Genomic DNA, 18776 nt, shown 5'->3' on the forward strand with positions numbered 1-18776 from the left:
TTTTCCTCTGCTCCCTTCCCACCCCAACTTCCGGTGCTGACAGGCCATTTGGCTTTTCCAGAAATTGTTTCAAGAAGTGATGAATTATTATCTCGGACCAGACGCGTATTATTTCGCAAAAGGCGCGCACATATGGACGCCTATGGATGGTTGGAGCGGAAAAACCCAACTGACCAACTGCACACGCTGTGGTGATTTATTGTTTAATGTGATTAATCAGCGATCTGATGACCAATCTCCCTTGAGACGGAATGATGCATGCCACAGTTGGTGTGTCGGTGAAGCATCATCGTTTTCGTGATGCCTTAACAATACATTATGCAAAGAAAAGTATCAACAAATCGATTCAATGGAGTAAATTAGGTTTTTTTTGTTAATTATGCCTATTTAACAGTATTTTATAATTTTTTCACATTCGTTTTAGATTTAAATTGATTTAAATTTAACTCCCGTCGTTTCAAGTCGAACGATGCTTCTTATTTTTGTAATTGTGATAATCCCTACTGATTATTATACAAATACTAGCTGACCCGGCAAACGTTGTTTTGCCATATAAATTACTTCTTGTGAATATTTTGGCTGTTGAATAAAAAATAACTAATGTATTGTAAGTGTGTTTAAATGTTTTAACGATCCATAAAATTAATCGATTGTGATCGATGAAAGATAGATTCCACGTGAATATCGAGCAGATACGTGAAGGTTTGATCGTGTATTACATTGGACCGCGGGAAAATGGACTTCCCGAATTCGAGTGTGATGTGCAGATAGTGATGAGATCTATGATATTCAGAAAATAGAGCGCTTTAGACGATGACCACCAACCAAACTTGAACAAAAAACAAAAAAAAAAACATTTTCATTTTCATTTCATCACACCATTTTCGTTCATGAATTGTGAAACCAAAGATACGCCAAACAACTTCATTGGAGCTGATGCACAGGCCAATTCGGTACCTCATTATATCGTCGTAGTGATTCAATCAAGGAGTATTCAAATCGATATTCTGGATTCGATACACATCCATATTGTTTCTTTTTTTCACACATTTGCAAATGTCTTTAATGCTCTTCACCGAACTGCAGAGCTTGACATTAACATAAACATTAAATGTTTGCTCAGCTGAGCCGAATATGGTACTTCCCAACGATTTTGGATGTCAATGATATTTGTTGATATTTTACCATTTGCGCTTCACAGAAATAGCTCAATGCCGAATTGCATGGCAAGGCTGTCACTTTTACACAACTCGATTGAACTTGAGTTGCGATTAGTTCGGGTAGTTCTGATTCGATCGGATTTTAGAGTACAGGAGTATAGTTAATCAGTAGATAGATCTAGAATTTCCGAGGAAATTACTCTATCCTTTCGCTCAGAGCGTATTTTGTCGACTAATCAAACTAAAGAAAATGCGTATAAGTCAATCCTCGCTTTTGTCATTCATGCGAATAAGTCCTGCAACATGTTGTCGAAATACGTGTATGCATTTCTTTTGTTTGAACACACGTGCACACTTTTGAACAAAGGCTGTGTAGGTGTTGCCCATGATAGCGTCTCGTAAGTGAATGTATACTTCCTTCATTGTGTCATAGGAAAAGCAAACGTCCGCTCTTCACCTTTGTGAATATGTTGACCATGGATTATTGGCACGGCTCAAGCTATCGAAGAATGAAGTTGTCTGACTGCGTCAATTCATCAACCGACACACAAAATAATCCATCGAGCGCACTATTTTGTTTGCTTCGTCTCCTCCAACTAAATATTCAAAAATATTTATTCAAAATGGGTAATGATACGAATTTACGATTCCATCTGGTGTGCCACAAGGAAGCATTCTTGGTCCTCTGATTTTTGTATTATTCGTTAACTATCTGTGCGAAAGGTTATGTTCGGAGAAAATTTTATATGCGGATGATTTGAAAATTTACCGAGTAATATTAGGCTGTCAAAAAAGTCCTGCGGTATTTCCGCGAGGTGTCGTTGTAAGCGCGTAGTTCTAGTTGTATTCATTGTATCGTGTCATACTATAGCTTGTTGGAAAGGTATTTTTGCGCGCTATAATATAGTCCTTGACAGTGTTTAGTTTGGTTAAGTCGTTCATGAGTTATAGTGTCGCAAATATGGAGCAAAATGAAGAGAAAATCCAACATATTTTACAGTACTACTATGACAAAGGCAGAAATGCATCTCAAGCTGCCAATAAAATTTGTGCAGTTTATGGACCCGATACAGTTTCCATTTCCACCGCACAACGATGGTTTCAACGGTTTCGTTCTGGTGTAGAGGTCGTCAAAGATGCGCCACGCTCCGGAAGGCCTGTCGTCGAAAATTGCGACAAAATCGCTGAATTAGCCGAGAAAGACCGGCATAGTAGCAGCCGTAGCATCGGCCAAGAGCTGGGGATAAGTCATCAAACCGTTATTAACCATTTGAAGAAGCTTGGATTCACAAAGAAGCTCGATGTATGGGTGCCACACATATTGACGCAAAAAAAACATCTTTGACCGTATCGACGCATGTGAATCGCTGCTGAATCGCAACAAAATCGACCCGTTTCTGAAGCGGATGGTGACTGGCGATGAAAAGTGGGTCACTTACGACAGCGTGAAGCGCAAACGGTCGTGGTCGAAGCCCGCTGAAGCGGCTCAGACGGTGGCCAAGCGCTCATTAACGGCCAGGAAGGTTCTGCTGTGTGTTTGGTGGAATTGTCAAGGAATAATCTATTATGAGCTGCTTCCCTATGGCCAAACGCTCAATTCGGACCTGTACTGCCAACAACTGAACCGCTCGAAGGTAGCACTCATGAAGAAGAGGCCATCTTTGATAAACAGAGGCCACATTGTCTTCCATCAGGACAACGCCAGGCCACACACTTCTTTGGTGACGCGCCAGAAGCTCCGGGAGCTCGGATGGGAGGTTCTTTTGCATCCGCCGTATAGTCCGGACCTTGCACCAAGTGACTACCACCTGTTTTTGTCCATGGCGACCGAGCTAGGTAGTCAGAAGTTAGCCACAAAAGAGGCCTGTGAAAATTGGCTATCCGATTTTTTTTGCCAATAAGGAAGCGAGCTTCTATAACAGGGGTATTATGAAGTTGACATCTCGTTGGGAACAAGTCAACGAACAAAACGGCGCATATTTGACTTAAAACAGATGATTGTAACTAATTTTATGAACAAATGAAAATTCAAAAAAAATATAGCGCAGGACTTTTTTGACAGCCTAATACAATCAAATTTAGACTGCTGCATACTGCAAGCTGACATTGAGCGACGGTTTGGTGCCAGGAAAATGGAATGCATGTAAACGCTGATAAATGCAAGGCCATCAGATTTACGCGCTCTCGCTCCCCTATTGTACACGGATACATGTTGCATCTCTCGCCAGTGCAGAGAGTCAATCGAATCAAAGATCTGGGAGTTCTTCTTGACAGCAAGCTGCGTTTCCATGAGCACGTCTCGGTCACAATTTCAAGAGCAAATGCGATAGTTGGATTTTTGAGACGCAACACAGCTCATTTCGATGACGTCTACGCTCTGAAGTCGTTGTACTGTGCATTTGTTCGCAGCGTCTTGGAATACGCAGTACAAGTATGGGCCCCATATCACGCTGTACATATCCAGCGCATCGAACGTGTTCAGAAACGCTTCGTAAGGTATGCTCTACGTGGCCTGCCCTGGAATGATCCAACCAACCTACCACCCTATGAACAGCGCTGTGCACTTATTGGAATGCAAACCCTGGAAAGCCGACGATTGGTGCTACAGAGAATTTTTGTTTTCGATGTATTGACAGAAAAAATTGACTGCAGCTATCTACTTCGAAACGTTAGCCTACACGCACCATCCCGACAGCTACGCCACCATCGAGTCCTGGCGATGAGTAATCACCGTACCATATATGGGCAAAATAATCCATTAGACACTTGCTGCCGCGTCTTTAACGATGTATCTGAACTGTTCGATTTTAATATTAGTAGGATAATCTATAAGAATAGAATTAAGTCCCTATAAGCAGTCTGTACAACCATTAGGTCGAAGACGTTTGACATTAAATAAATAAATAGATATTCTTAATGATTGAGGTAGCGGTGGCGCATTGGATCTACACACGTGCTCTCCAGTCGTTTTTTTATCAGAATTGACGACAATAGCGTGATTGTTATTCTTCATTCGGAGCATGTGGGTGATTAGAACAATTTCAATAATTCATTTGCTCATCTAAAAAGGCCTCCAGCTTGTCGGCGATATGCCTAGCTTTAGTCGAATTAAGGTTACTTGCGTATGTGTGGGTGAAAATCGATGAAGAGGATGATGTTCTGGCATTTAACAACGTAACTAAATTCGTCCTGTTTAAAAAACGGACGACGGATCAATTGTTTGGTATTGTTTATATTGTTTATATAGAAATACAAATATCGCGATTAAAAATAGGAGATAGGGGTAAAAATTGATTATATATGGTTATATGTATTAAGCCAAATTTATGCAAAAAATACAAAAACAAAATTATTCAATTTTTTTTTTGCATAGGACCACCCTAATCGGTATTCAATATAAAGTAATCGGTGTCCTAGCGGTACCATATATAGTTTACGACCTATTCTCATGCCTACCAAGTATTTTGAGTATAATTTCATCAAAATCGGTCGAGCCGTTTCGGAGGAGTACGGCCACGAACATCGTGACACGAGATTTTTATATATATAGACTAGCTGACCCGGCAAACGTTGTTCTGCCATAAAAATTATTTCTAGTGAATATGTTGATTGCTAAATAAAAAAATAACTGATGTATTGTAAGTGTGTTTAATTGTTTTAACGATCTACACATACGTTAAACGATCGTGACTTATGTGTTCATACTTGTGTTTGACATACCGAGGAATAGAACGCCAAGTCGATGACCACCGACAAAAATTCAAAAAACTCAAGCCATTCCTTTTCATTCGATGTATTTCATTAACGAAACCGACATGTTTGTTCTCTCGAACGTTAAATGTAAAGTGAAAATAGGAACATATTTTTGTCGTAAAGTAGACAAATTAAATAAACAAAATTTTCATCGAACTACAGAACTCAACATTGATATGAGCATTGAATATTTGTTCAGCTAATATAGCACTGAGCCAATTATCATTTATAATTATTGTTTTGAAAGCGTGTTTATTTCACTCGAAAACTCATAACAATTTTCGCTTCACAGAAATGGAATACGAAGCTCAATGACGTCTTTATCGCATCGCGTTTCAAGGGTGGTGGACCTAAGGATTTAAGTAGAACGCATGACAGAATGCGATATTGCAATAGATTCGGGTAATTTTGACTCGATCGATTTCAGATCGATCATCAGATCGAAGAGTTCTCAGGGCGTATTTTGTCGAATACCCAAATTAAAAATGTGCATACCTCCTAGTCCTCGCTTTTGCCATCCAACCGAATACATTCAGCAAGGTGGGGAACTGAATTCGTGTAATTTTGTAATGAAGCTCAGTGCAACGACCTCGAATACAGACGGGTTTTGTTTATCTATTTTTTTTTGTGATAGGGTCTAGATAAGGTCGGGTCGATCCCTCGTCGTGCCTCCTGCAGAAAGGGAAAAAGTGTCTTTTTATTTTTTAAGAAAAGAAAGTGCCAAACCGCGCGGGGCGTTTCATCAGTCTTCATTTCATTCATGTTTTGTTCGAACACACGGGCTGTAATATCATGAAAATGCATGCGTTTTGCCCTGACAATAGCAAAGGCTGTGTTGGCGTTGCTCATGACAGCGTCTCGCAAGCGAGTGTAATTTTCCTCACACCATATATGATTGTCTAGAATCGCAATCGTTCGTTCTCTTCTTCTCTATCGTTCACAAGTAAATCTATGTTGAGATGGTGAACGTTAGGAACATTAGGAACGTTAGTACCATTGAAGAAGAAGATGAAGAGCGTCGTTTGAACGGTTTGTGTCAACGATGAACTTCAGATTATTCTTTCTTCTTCGAATCATAATTCCTCGCGTCGCTGTGCAGTCGCCTACCATGATCCCACCAATGTCTTCAACAACATACACATTGAATGTATACACGTGTTCTCCAACCTGGGGTTCATGATGACAATAACGTGATTGTTACCTTGCGATTCGAACATATATGATTTGAAGAATTTCAATAATTCATTATGTTTATTCAAAAAGTTTTCCAGCTCGCCGGCAATGTGCATGGCTTTAGCCTAATTGAAGTTATTAGCACATGCGCGGATGAAAGTTTGATGAAGCGAGTGTAGCGCCATCTGTCATTTTGCAACGTAATTAAATTCGTTCTCTCTGAAAAAACGAACGACGGGTTGATTAGTTGGAAATTGTCGTTTTGGCCAGGAACTGGGTATATACCATAAAACCATTTGGAACCATTTGCAGAAGATTGGATTCCAAAAAAAGCTGGATGTATGGGTGCCACACGAGTTGACACAAAAAATCTTTTAGACCGAATCAACGCCTGCGATGCACTGCTGAAACGGAATGAACTCGACCCATTTTTGAAGAAGATGGTGACTAGTGATGAAAAGTGGATCCCGTACGACAACGTAAAGCGAAAAAAGTCGTGGTCGAAGCGCGGTGAGCCGGCTCAAACCACCGCCAAGCCCGGATTGACGGCCAGGAAGGTTTTGCTGTGTGTTTGGTGGGATTGGAAGGGAATCATCCACTATGAGCTGCTCAACTATGACCAGACCCGCAACTCGGTTCTCTACTGTGAGCAGCTTGACCGTTTGAAGCAGGCGAGTCACCAGAAGTGGCCAGAAATGATCCATAGGAATGGTGTTTCACCAGGAAAACGCTCGGCCTCACACATCTTTGATGACCCGCCAGAAGCTACGGGAGCTCGGATGGGATGTCCTATTGCACTCACCGTATAGTCCGAACCGAACTCCAAGTGATTATCATCTCTTCCGGTCCATGCAAAACGCTCTTGGTGATACTAAGTTGGTCTCAAAAGAGGCTTGCGAAAACTGGCTGTCTGAGTTTCCTGCAAATAAGGAGGGGGAGTTTTATAAGGGGGGGGGGGCGGTGGTGTGGGAAAATGAAGTTGCCTTCTAAATGGCAACAAGTTTGCGAACAAAACGGCGCATATCTAACTTAAATTGGATAATTTTAAGTATGTTAAATAAAGCGTCAAATTTCGATCAGAAATACGACATTTCTTTTTCCCCAACTCTATAAAATTAAAATGCAACAATTTTTTGTAATTTTCCTTATTAAATTCGAAGTGCGTCAAAAAGACGCGTCCCATAAACCTAGTGTTAAAGTTTTCTCTGTTCAATAATTTGTGACACATTTGTTGAAAATAGTGAACTCCAAAGAAGTCTTCAAACCATTCATGAATGAATGTTCCAATCAATTTCCATTGTATTGCAGTTATACAACAAAACAAAAAGTAATGCTTTGCGTTGCGTTTTTGGCAAGTTCATTTCCTCGGGTATGGGGGAGGACCATGGAACCATTCGACGGCCAGAAAAAAGGTACTGGCAAAGTTCGGAAGATAACGATTGCCAGCTTCGTAACGATTCCGTTCGAAACATCGTAATCGCTCCCTTTTGGAGGCATGACACTGATTTGATCGTTGGCATAACAAGCGAAAATGGGAGTACAACGGAAAATAATTCCCTCTCTGCTCTGGCAAACCCGGATGAGTGGAGCGCAATGGGGAAAATCACACGGAACAGAGAAAAAAAACTCCAGGAAAACGATCGAATCAGGCACACTGCCAACCATCCAGGCAGAACTACGGTGTCGGTGGTCGTGATGCGAGAACAGCTTTATTATCGAGTAATTTCCTCTTTCGAGACAACAAGGCGGCCCCGGAATAGGACTTCTTCCCAGGTTTACCCGCGATAAACGAGTTCCCGCTTGGCAGATTTTTCTCCGCAGCCAAAAACATGCCCTGAAGAATGGGAAATACATCCCCGAGGCAAGCGCTTGAATCATTGCGACGACGATTATCTTTGCCTGGAAATCAGCCGGAATTTTTCCTGGGCACAACAGAGTCGGCCAATTGAAACTCCGAAGAAATATTGCAGTTCATTTGTTTTGTTATTATATTTCCGGGCCGGTCGTAGTTGTCCTTTTGCCTGGGGCGAAGGGATGAACGCTGGCCAACAGTAATGTGCACCGAGAAATGTAATAATTGACTGTGTGTTGGGAATACATGCTTTATTTTCTGGGAGATATTTTCTTTTCTTCTTTTTATATAGTTCCGCTTGACTAATGTTTCGTGGAAGTCAAGTGTGCCCGCATCGTTCGTTATTATCTATTTCGACAATAGATTCGGTATGTATTACGGTTGTTATAGAGAATCACTATTTTTTATATACCGAAGGTTTGAAAATTTGAAATAGTATTGTATATGGTGATCCAAGTAAATAGTGTACATTTTCCGTAATATGGGAAATTGTTTAGGAACTGAACGCACTCAGTTAAGTGACCTAATTTTTCAATTTATTTCAAATCGATGTTTCGAATTAACCAATTTAATGTTCAACTAATAAAAAATGTTTCACTGAATTAAAAACAGATCGACAAGGTTATTTTTTTTTGTGGTACTGGCAAAACGGCGAAAAGAAAACAAATAGAAAGAAAGAAAGCGCGATTAAAATGCTTTCTCCATCACCTACTTTCTGCTGTCCGTCTCACCCTCTCTTGTGGTTTCACCCCTCCAGTAAGATTGTTTGTACCTCTATTCATCTCTATCTATTCATTCGGATTTTTTTCTCACAAATAAATTTACCATTTGGTACATTTTGCCCATCGCTTCGATGTAAGCTTACTTATCGATATATAACCACTAGAGAATCAAATTTTGGAATCAAACATTTCGAGAATCTCAAACCCGTAATCGCAAAACTGACATCCACACGCGAAATCCCTTATTATTTTCAATTCTCATCAATTAGCCATCACTTAAACCTTGTGGTTGATAATCCGGATCTTTTAAAAGCTCTTTTTGTACTCTTTATATAGCAAAATTTGATATTCGTATTTTCTATCCAACATCTCTTAGCGATAATTCCGGATTGTATTGGAAAATGTTGGTTCACTTTCTGCTCGTATGATTTTGTTTTTTGAATCTGGTTTCTTTATAATCCTGGCTTCCATGCCTTTGTCAAACATTATCTGTAAAATAACACATATTTTTAATCGAAATTGAGTTACTCTTAGTGTAAAATCAAACTTATTTTCCTTCGTTTGCTTTTCCCTCTTCCAGAATAACATCACAATGTACCCTTCAGCGATGGTAACAGCAGCCTCCCGGAACGTGGCGCTGGTGCTACTTCTGCTATGCGTTGTCACAAGTCCAACCGAAAGCCGATACCGTGAGAAGGAACCGAAAAAGATGAAATCCGCCCAAATGAACATGGTTTTCAGCAATCAAGCCGCGCTGCCACTAATGAACCTCTGCTCGGGGGATCGAGAAATGAAGCTGGTCTGCCACTGCAGTCCGGACGATCCGCACGTCAAGGCACAGAAAGCCAACTGCTGGATATTCAGCAAGGATTTACCCCGAAAGGATCCCAATTGGCTGGCGTTCCAGACGCAAACCACACTCGAGCAGCTCAAGATAACGGTGCAGAAGATCGGCAACCTCACATACATCCCCTCGGATGTGGTGGTGGCGTTGAAAAATCTCAAGCAGCTCACAATCGAGTACGGTATGATACCGGACCTTCTGAACTACGCATTCGGGAATTTAACTGAACTGCGGAACATCACGCTGCACAAAAATCAGATTCGAATCGTACATCCGTTTGCGTTTGCAAATCATCCCTATTTGGAGGAAATAAACTTGGAGCGGAACGAAATTATCGAGCTTGACAAAGAAGCCTTGGTGCGGTTACCCCAGCTGAGAAGGTTGAACTTAGACTTCAATAACTTGACGATGTTGCACGATGATGTGTTTATTGATTTGATCAATTTGGACGAACTGAAATTAGAATCGAATCAAATCACAGTTTTGACGAGGGAAATATTCAAAGGGCTTGGAAATTTACGGTTCCTAAAACTGTCGGCCAACAGTATCCACTTCATCGGTGATGCTGTCTTTGCGGAGCTTTGGAGTTTACAGGAAATTGATCTGGACAGTAATCATATTGAGGTTCGAAATATTCTCTTAAAAAAAATTAATATCAATTTGAATGTTTGTAACGTTGTCATTCCAGAAACTGTCAGCACGCGCCTTCGACGGTTTAAATAACCTGCGGCGACTCAATCTCGAGAACAATCGGTTGACACGACTGGAGAGGGGAATATTCACGGGGGTGCCAGCAGTGCTCTCGCTGAATCTCAACTCCAATCAGCTGGAAACGATAACCTACAACAATTTTCTCCCGTTGATGGATAACCTCGTTAACAGTACCGCCGTGCTGCATTTGAAAGGTGAGTGCACGAAGGACAATGCCAAGCATTTTCGACATTTCGCTTCCGGCCCCTAGCTTTACCTTTTTTGCTAACGAATGGCTCCGGGTGCTTCTCGTGAACCTGGTTTGTCGTAATATTGACTTTTTTTGTACGCCCCCCGCTGGGATGTCTAAATTTACATGTGATGTGGAGTGTTGTCAGATTCGATTCCACAATTCTGGATTTGAATTTAATTCAAATCCAGAATTGTGGAATTTAAAATTTGAACATATTCCTCTTATAGATTGTACTATAAAACTTCCATTTTTTTCTATTTCATAGACATTTTACATTCTGTCAAATATAAACCTGGAATTGGTGTTTTTGAAGAAAATGTTTTATTCATAACCAATACACATTTTCCAACGAACAATAGAGTCATCGAAAAACTTTTTATAACTGTATTCAGAAATTACCTTCAGTACACCGACAGAATCCGTTTTTTTGTTTTCCAAAAGGCCACACGGGCAACATCTGGAGAGTATGGTGCTTGTTTAACATTTCTATACTCGCGCGAAAAATTGTAATTTGTGTACTCAGGACTTTGCGCGTCTCTTTGATATAGCTATTGTGTATTTTTATTTTTTATTGGTATTTATTAAAAGAAAAATATATAATTGAGTGAAAAAATTCCAGAAAATATTTTTTCTTTAACTTCATTCAGGTTTAATAGTCATTTAATTCAGCCACCTCATTGATGTTCGGTCTGTCAGAACTATGCGCGGATATAGAAGGTTAATCACATTCGTGTCATTTTTGGTCAAAAATTTGCCCGATTTACGGTTTTTCCAACGCGGACTTCAAAACTGAGGCACGTGGAGAAATTGACATTACAAATGCATGAAAGCTGGAGGAGCTTTTATTCTCACCAAATTGTGTTCCCTAACAAAGCCATCTAAACCAAGATGCATTACATTACATGGCGTTTGTTCAAATTCGTTACTTACACAGCAAATATGTTGAATTCAATTGTAAAATACAATCAAATGATTACTAACCCAACGGTAGTCCCACGTCAACCTTGCGGTTTTATCATATATATAGCCCAGCCATTTTTTTTTTATTCATTCGACGTTATAAGGTCTTAATGAAGTGTTCCCAATTATAATTATTTCGAAGCCTTGTGCGAAACTGAACTGAGTTCTCATTAAAATCATATAAATTAAACTCAGCATTAAAACAAGGCATGATTGCTCGTGCTGGTTCATAACCTTTGTAGTCCTGTCTACATCGTGGCAGGCGAAAGAACTCGAAGTTCCTGAGTGCGGAACCAGGAATGTTTATGTACGCAAGGGACGAGAGGTTAGGAGCGTCGAGCTCGGTGTTCAGCAGTTTAGTATAAAAAAAAACGGTTTTCGCATCCTTCCTCATTTGTTCCAACGTTTCCAATCCTAGCAGCTGGCATCTGGTGATAGATTTACCGGATAACTGCAAGTCGCGAAGCGCAAATCACACAAATTGACGCTGAATGGCGTCTTTGCGATCGGTTACGGTACTGTGAAACGGATCCCAGATTATCTAACCCGTCCCAAGAATGGAACCAACCAGACTAACATACAGTGATTTAATTGTGTAGAGATCGTTGAACTCCTTCGTCACTTTTCCAATGCTGTTCAAGCTGTCGTCGTGCCTTCGCAATTACTTCTAAATGATGGTTTCTTAATGTTAGTTGTAATGTTATAATATCCAAGTCCATAAGAATCAGACAGAGAGACAGAAAGATAGACAGACAGACAGAAATCCATTTTTATATACACTGCGTTTCACACCTATAGGACCACTCATTTTTTCTATGTTCCCAGAGATATGTAAGAAGTCGGTTGAATTGAAGTGTATAGTGTAGGCTATAATAACTATCTTCATTAAAAAAACTGACCATTTGAACTATATTTTTGTGTTCAGACGCGAAACAATCAAAACACTAAAATTTCAATGTTTCATAACTATAGAACCAGATGGAAAAACTCTCACCCCTTTACAAAATTTACGTCAATTTCACATGAATTACAATAAGTTTCTAATCTTCTTCTTGATGGGTTTTTGATTTGGTAAAAAAACTGACCAGTCCAGAATCTGAAGCCCCTAATCAATAAACCATGCCATGAGCTTCCGGATTTGGTTCCGGCCAAGCTGCGCCATGTTGTAGTGTTTATCTCGTTCTACGCAGAGGATACTGTCCGTTTAAGCTCTTCAAATCACTCATACTACTTGCAAGCTGCATCTACTATTCGTCCGATCACTCCTCATAAGTTCCTTACAGCGTTTTGATTTGGTAAACAAGCTGACCAGTCCAAAATCTGAAAACCCTATTCATTAAACCATGTCATAACTTCCCGGATTTTATGAATTGATACCAAATTACCAAATTATCAAACTGTTTTTTTAGCAAAAACAGCAGTAAATCTTTATGAAGTACTTCGTTGCACTGCTGACTTTTCATTCGTGTTGATGGTAAGCTATCTAGACCAGGCTTTTTTGAAAGAATTTTCCCCAAACCATCAAACTTCCGCCTGCAAAGTAACGAGTTGAAATAATATATGACACGTAATGCCTTCGTTCCAAAATTATTGAAGCTTATTTGCAATATATTCATCTAGTTGCTTTTTTTATTTCGCTTGTGGATTTGAAAAAAATATTCTACGTAGAAATTTTTTAAACGAGAGGAATAATCGGATGGAGCAAGGTCCGGGGAATACGGAGGATGAAGTACAATGTCGCAATTAAACTGTTATCATTTTTGCCTCAAGGCCAACGCAATATGCGGTCTCACGTTGTCATCATGGAAAACAATGCCTCATTAGTTCGCCCATCCTGGCCGTTTGCCTTTGCATATCCCATCTTGATTAAATGCGTATATACCGTTGTCTTGAGATATTGATGACATCCACTAGATCACAAATTCTCAGTGAGCACAGTCTTGATAATGTTCGTATCCGTCGTTGCTGGGCTGCCGCTACAAGTGTCCTTTGCACTATCGCCTTCTTAAAAGCAATGAAGTATAATATGCCTTTTTTGCACACCATAAAAAAATTAGAAGATACTTTGGCACCATCAAAACGTGCTTTGTAAGAGATGTGGGACGACTAAAACCGATGCCATAGGCCTGCATGTTTATATAAACACAATCACTTAGAGTCACTCATAGCGTGGCGCGGAAGAAACTTTTAGGACGCCCTAATATAAACAAAAGGTAGTTTATGTCGATCATACAATTTCAAGTTTAGGTTTTTTTTGTTTGTTCACTTCAGGTGTGAGTTACAGGGTGTTAATAATAGAAGTCAACAAAGAGAAAGCTCGGTACATTTTCTACTTTTTTCTTTTATAAAGGCGAAGATGCAAGCCAGGCCACTGAAATTTTGTGATACTGTTACTGATACTGATACTGTAACCGTAAAATACGTGCAAATTATTTTTCTTAATTAATTTTTTTATTTTCAAAATAAATTTTCTTTTTTTTTACAATTTACAGTGTAATACACAAATGGATCGTTTGAAGCTAGCGATTCAACAGAAACGTTCAGGTTGGCCAATACTAGAGGTGTGGAATTCCATCAGGACAACTCAAGACCACACAACTCCGGGAGCTTGATTGATATATTTAATGCATTCACCATATTGTCCGGACATGGCACCAAGCGTTTTACACATTTTTCACGCATTGTAAAATTTCCTTAGTGATAAGAAATTGTGATCAAGAGGAAATTGTTGTAATCTATTACTAGAGCTAGAGGTATTCTTAGAGTGGCAATACATTTTACAACAAAACGGTGCATATTTGACCTGAATCGAACAATGCGAAGCACAGCACATTTTACACAAAAATAACTATGATCAGTAAGCTCCGCGAATTCCTTACACTTTCTAAATTTGTTTTCTATTTATGAAAACATTCGCACCCAACCATTCGAAACTAGCACGGATTTTTTGTTCCATCTTTTTGTCCCATTCCCAATATCAATTCCTTTCATTATTACCCGCTCATTATCCAATCTGCATCCATCTGAACAGGAAATTTTATACTAATGTTACTTTTTATCACTACGAGAATCGACTTCCATGGAGTCCATTCATAATGTTATTTTTCTCTTAGATTAGTCTTCCATTTTTAATGTACCCCAACGCAGTATTGTAAAAATGTTCAATGGTATTAAGAAAATTAGTATCCTGTATTTACCCTGAATCAAGTTTTTAAAAATAATTTTCACCTCACTTGCCAAAAAAACACTGCTTCCTTTCTATGTTGAAGAATTTTAATAAAACCATCAAAATTTCCAGCATCTCAAGTAGCAGATAATCGTATCTTTCACCAATGACAATTAAAGTTTGTTCATACATGGGGTTTCTAATTATTCACACAGTACATCAGAACATTTTTTTTATGGTGGGAAACAAGAGCGCATTCCGTCAAAAATCCTCAAAATTCACTCGACAGAAGGTTTAAAAGTAAGGGATCGTATGTTTCCATTCTCAAACTATTTAGCTTTATGTTCACCGATGTAATCACAACATGTGTTCAATTATTGTACACGAACCGTGAGGATTTGAAGATTTTTATAAACTTTCATTGCAGAGTATCAAACACTCGATTACATGTTCATTCTAAAACACAGTATTGAAATTAAAAAAAAAAATTAATATATATATATATATATATATATATATATATATATATATATATATTATATTTATCTTACTATAAATAAAATCGCTAAAAAATAAAGCGCGGTCGTCGTGAACAGTCGTAAACGGTCGTAAATGGTCGTATTCTTGACGTAAACACAAACAGAGTGAGAGAGTGAGCAGCTGCGATGTGTTTTTTGTGTGAGAACGAGCCAGCACCCGCAGTACGCAGTGTGTATAACACTGCCCCGTCGGCAATAACACCAAGTCCCAGAAAGCGTCCAAGTCCCCCAGCATACAGCACACAACAGTTTGTTCATTTTATCACTGCGCGAAGTGTGCGCGTCTGCGGTGTGCATGTGTTCGTTTGTGCGTGTATGTGTTTGTGTGTGCGTGTTTTTTTCATATAATAACTGCAAAAAAAAACTATTAATTTTAATTTAATGTGACTGAGGCTTCGGGTAAGTTCTAAGTGATTGATTCTGCCGCTTCAGGTTCACGTAAGTAGAACGCTAAACATGTAAACTGCACGTAAACTGCATAACTTCGTTGTTTACAGAAACTTCAACTAAAAAAATTGTTCGTCTCATTCGTTCGGACGGTCCACGCTTCGTCTGCGGATGGGATTTAATTTTTTTTTTCTCGACCAACGACCAACAAACGATACAAGTAATTGATGTTAGTGTATAAAACGATGAAATTGAAATATTGCGAAATATTCACCGTTGTGACATTTCAGAGTTCGACTTCGTTCAAACGTACGTTCCCTTTCCTGCACATCTGGTCTCCTTTACGTCAGTTGACCCTGTACTGTATGGTCTTCGGAAATTCTCCCGCTTCAAATTTACGTAAGTAGAATGCTAAACATGTAAAATGCACATGAACTGCATAACATCCTTGCTTACAGAAACTTTAATCAACAAGATTGTTCTTCGTTCGCTCGAACGGTCCACAATTCGTCTGCAGATGGAATTTCAATTCTTTTAATCGATCAAACGATATAAGTGATTGATGTTAGTGTTTAAAACGATGAAATTGAAATATTGCGAAATATTTACCGTTGCAACTTTTCAGAGTACATCCTTTCCGCACATCTGGTCTCCTGCACGTCCGCTGACTCTGTTTATGGTCTTCAGAACATCAAATGCACCTGTTGCCTAGAAGTTATCCTGTAGCAGACATGAGTGTCGCGCAATCAGAGAAGATGATTGACGACGATAGTGGCAGATACTACGAAATCATACCTACGAATGGGCGTTTTGTGTTACCTCCTCGTAGATATGTGCATCGTAGTATTCAAGACTTTCTGTCGTTGATCGACAATAATTTCGTGGAATTCCTGACAGAATCGAGCATTTTCAGTTTTCTGCAGGAGTATATACGTGATCGAGATAACGCCGTTGTGTCAACCCATCACTGTGGGCACCGTTTGCAGAGTTGCGAAATGACGGTAACAAAACTATCTTGACTGGTTTCGAGACAATGCTCGCCTTGCTCGCTCCAGAGTTTCGTAATTCGCTCCGCCCGTACCACGCCGTTTTACTGCCAATATCACTAGCGGCTCCAGCCCATTTTGCCTTGGTAGCTGTCTTGCCTAACTCTGAAACGGTGCACTTCGTGGATTCTACACACAGATTGCCACCGCCGATATATTTGCGCTGCATTGAGATTTGGCAACAGGCTGTGTTTGGTTTTGTGCGTCCAGTAGAACTTCGTACTGATTGCCCAGTTCAAACTGATGGAATCTCCTGTGGCGTATTCACAACAGCTGCAGCAATGCGAGTGTGCGACGGCATGCCAGACTACATGAACACCAATCTGAACTTACGTGCATTGCGTATCCTCATGTGGAATACGTTGGTTGGTTGCCAGAGCATGAGAGACAACATAGCGCGCCTAAACACCTCTTTGCGTAGTCCACCGCGCCAATGTTCCATTTCCGCTGCACCGCATGAAGAACTGGCAAACACGACATCCCCCGTTTACGACCAAAACATGGTAGGAGGTTCAAACGATCATGCAACTGTTGCATTTTATATTTTTTTATTTTTTCATGCCACCAAAGATACAAACGCGGAAACTGCCAATTATAATTTGGCGGTTGCCGCTACTTCATGATCTCTTTTGCCACACCACCTAATAGATCAGGCAGCTAATGGCTTCCCATCTATTAAGCGTCCAAAATCAATACATCCGGCTCATCTGAATTCGAAGAAACCACACATAAAGCGTGCTCAGACCGTTGATACCGTCGCACAAGAACAGTCGTCTAGCCTGTCTGCAATGCTTCAACAGATCAGGGATGATGATTGCATAGAATCGATGGAAGTCACGGTCTTTGATTGGCTGGTTGCGCAGTGCAAATGCACTGAAGACATTGTAGCACTGCCTTTGCAGCGGTTTGATCCCTCACTGAGTTGCAATGCCCCAGAGCCATTTCAAGAGTCAATACGAGGCAGATATAAGCAGTATTTTGTTCCAGTGCTATACGCGCGCTTGCATATGATTCTAGCGGTTTTTCGCCAAAAGCGATGTATAATTTACGTGCCATGGTCCATGGCATTGAAGAAAGCTCTTCGCACTTTCTTCAAAGGGATCGGAGTGCTGATTTATGGTATGCAGACTGTAACTTCGTGTGCTTTCGCTAAACAGACCACAGAAATTGCTCATGTGGACGAAGCAAAAATCAGTCTCTACTTTCTCCATCTCGTACGTGCCTTTTGCACTGGCAAGCTCCATGACGAGAATTCTGCACAGTTCGCAGGTGCTACAACAAAGAGCCTAGATGGGTAACGCTGGAGGGTAAATCAGTATCTAGTCGTGATACCAGTATAACATCATCTTCTAGAATTTCCAAGGGTAACCGCCTACAATTACATCTTCTCGGAAGCACTACTCAAGAGACGAATAATTATGTACCAGTGCCGTTGCTACGCGGACTGAATGGTAATACGGCGTATGCTATGTTTTTGAAAATGGTGGATGCTCAGTACCCACTGAGAACGGAACTTTCGTTTGAAACTGCGTTTAGCGTCACCTACAACTGGACAAAACAATTTAACTGTGGCTTAATCAAATCAAGTGATGTGTCAGTTTTACCGTTGATACACATTAGCAAAACGACTACAACACCAACGGTCAATCCACTCAACGTTCGTACACCAAACATATACGTTGCCCCCTTAGTTATTGACACATCGTATGCATGCTGTGTTTTCCAGCGGACTAAGAACAGTATTAAGTGCAACGTATACGCTTCTTGGCATGCGTCAATTTCGTGTTATTCAGAGACACGCTGCAAAAACTAGGCAATGAAGCATTTCAAAGCAACATGAGAGTGCGCGTCAGTTTGGCTACAACAGACGACATGTTGTTCGTTGTGCCTTCTCTCAACCATGCCTATTTTTGTCATACATTTTATTGCTTGGTTAGTAGACGCGCTATTCTAGCTCATGATTCTTGTTTCCGTGAATACGTTTCTGACGAACAAATTTTAAACGATCGGCAAACTCAAAAGGTTCAACGTGAGGAAGACAGCAGAATAAATTCTCGCAGCACTCTTGGCGCAGAGAGAGCCGTGGAGATTTGCGATAACAATGCCGACGTTCACCGAAAAACGTATGCAATTATACAAAAAGAACGAAGAGGTAATCCACCTCTTTACAAAGCGGCCAACATGAAGAACTCGCTTCCGGCTGCAATCTCTCTAGGTGCACTCAGAGACCG

The 18776-nt window shown here is 40.2% G+C and overlaps 1 protein-coding gene across 4 annotated transcripts in view; it reads left to right on the top strand.

The window, feature by feature from the left end:
* LOC129780067 (connectin-like) overlaps nucleotides 1-18776 on the top strand; it is a 710069-nt gene that overhangs the window by 646884 nt on the left and 44409 nt on the right. For all 4 annotated transcript variants that reach the window (XM_055787971.1, XM_055787972.1, XM_055787970.1 and 1 more), the window contains 2 exons: nucleotides 9241-10128; nucleotides 10193-10409. In XM_055787971.1, coding sequence (XP_055643946.1) covers nucleotides 9253-10128; nucleotides 10193-10409 — 1093 coding nt within the window. In that variant the 5' untranslated portion in view covers nucleotides 9241-9252. The remainder of the gene's footprint in view (nucleotides 1-9240; nucleotides 10129-10192; nucleotides 10410-18776) is intronic.

The sequence above is a fragment of the Toxorhynchites rutilus genome, chromosome 3 (assembly GCF_029784135.1).
Source record: "Toxorhynchites rutilus septentrionalis strain SRP chromosome 3, ASM2978413v1, whole genome shotgun sequence".
NCBI classification, from domain to species: Eukaryota; Metazoa; Arthropoda; class Insecta; order Diptera; family Culicidae; genus Toxorhynchites; species Toxorhynchites rutilus.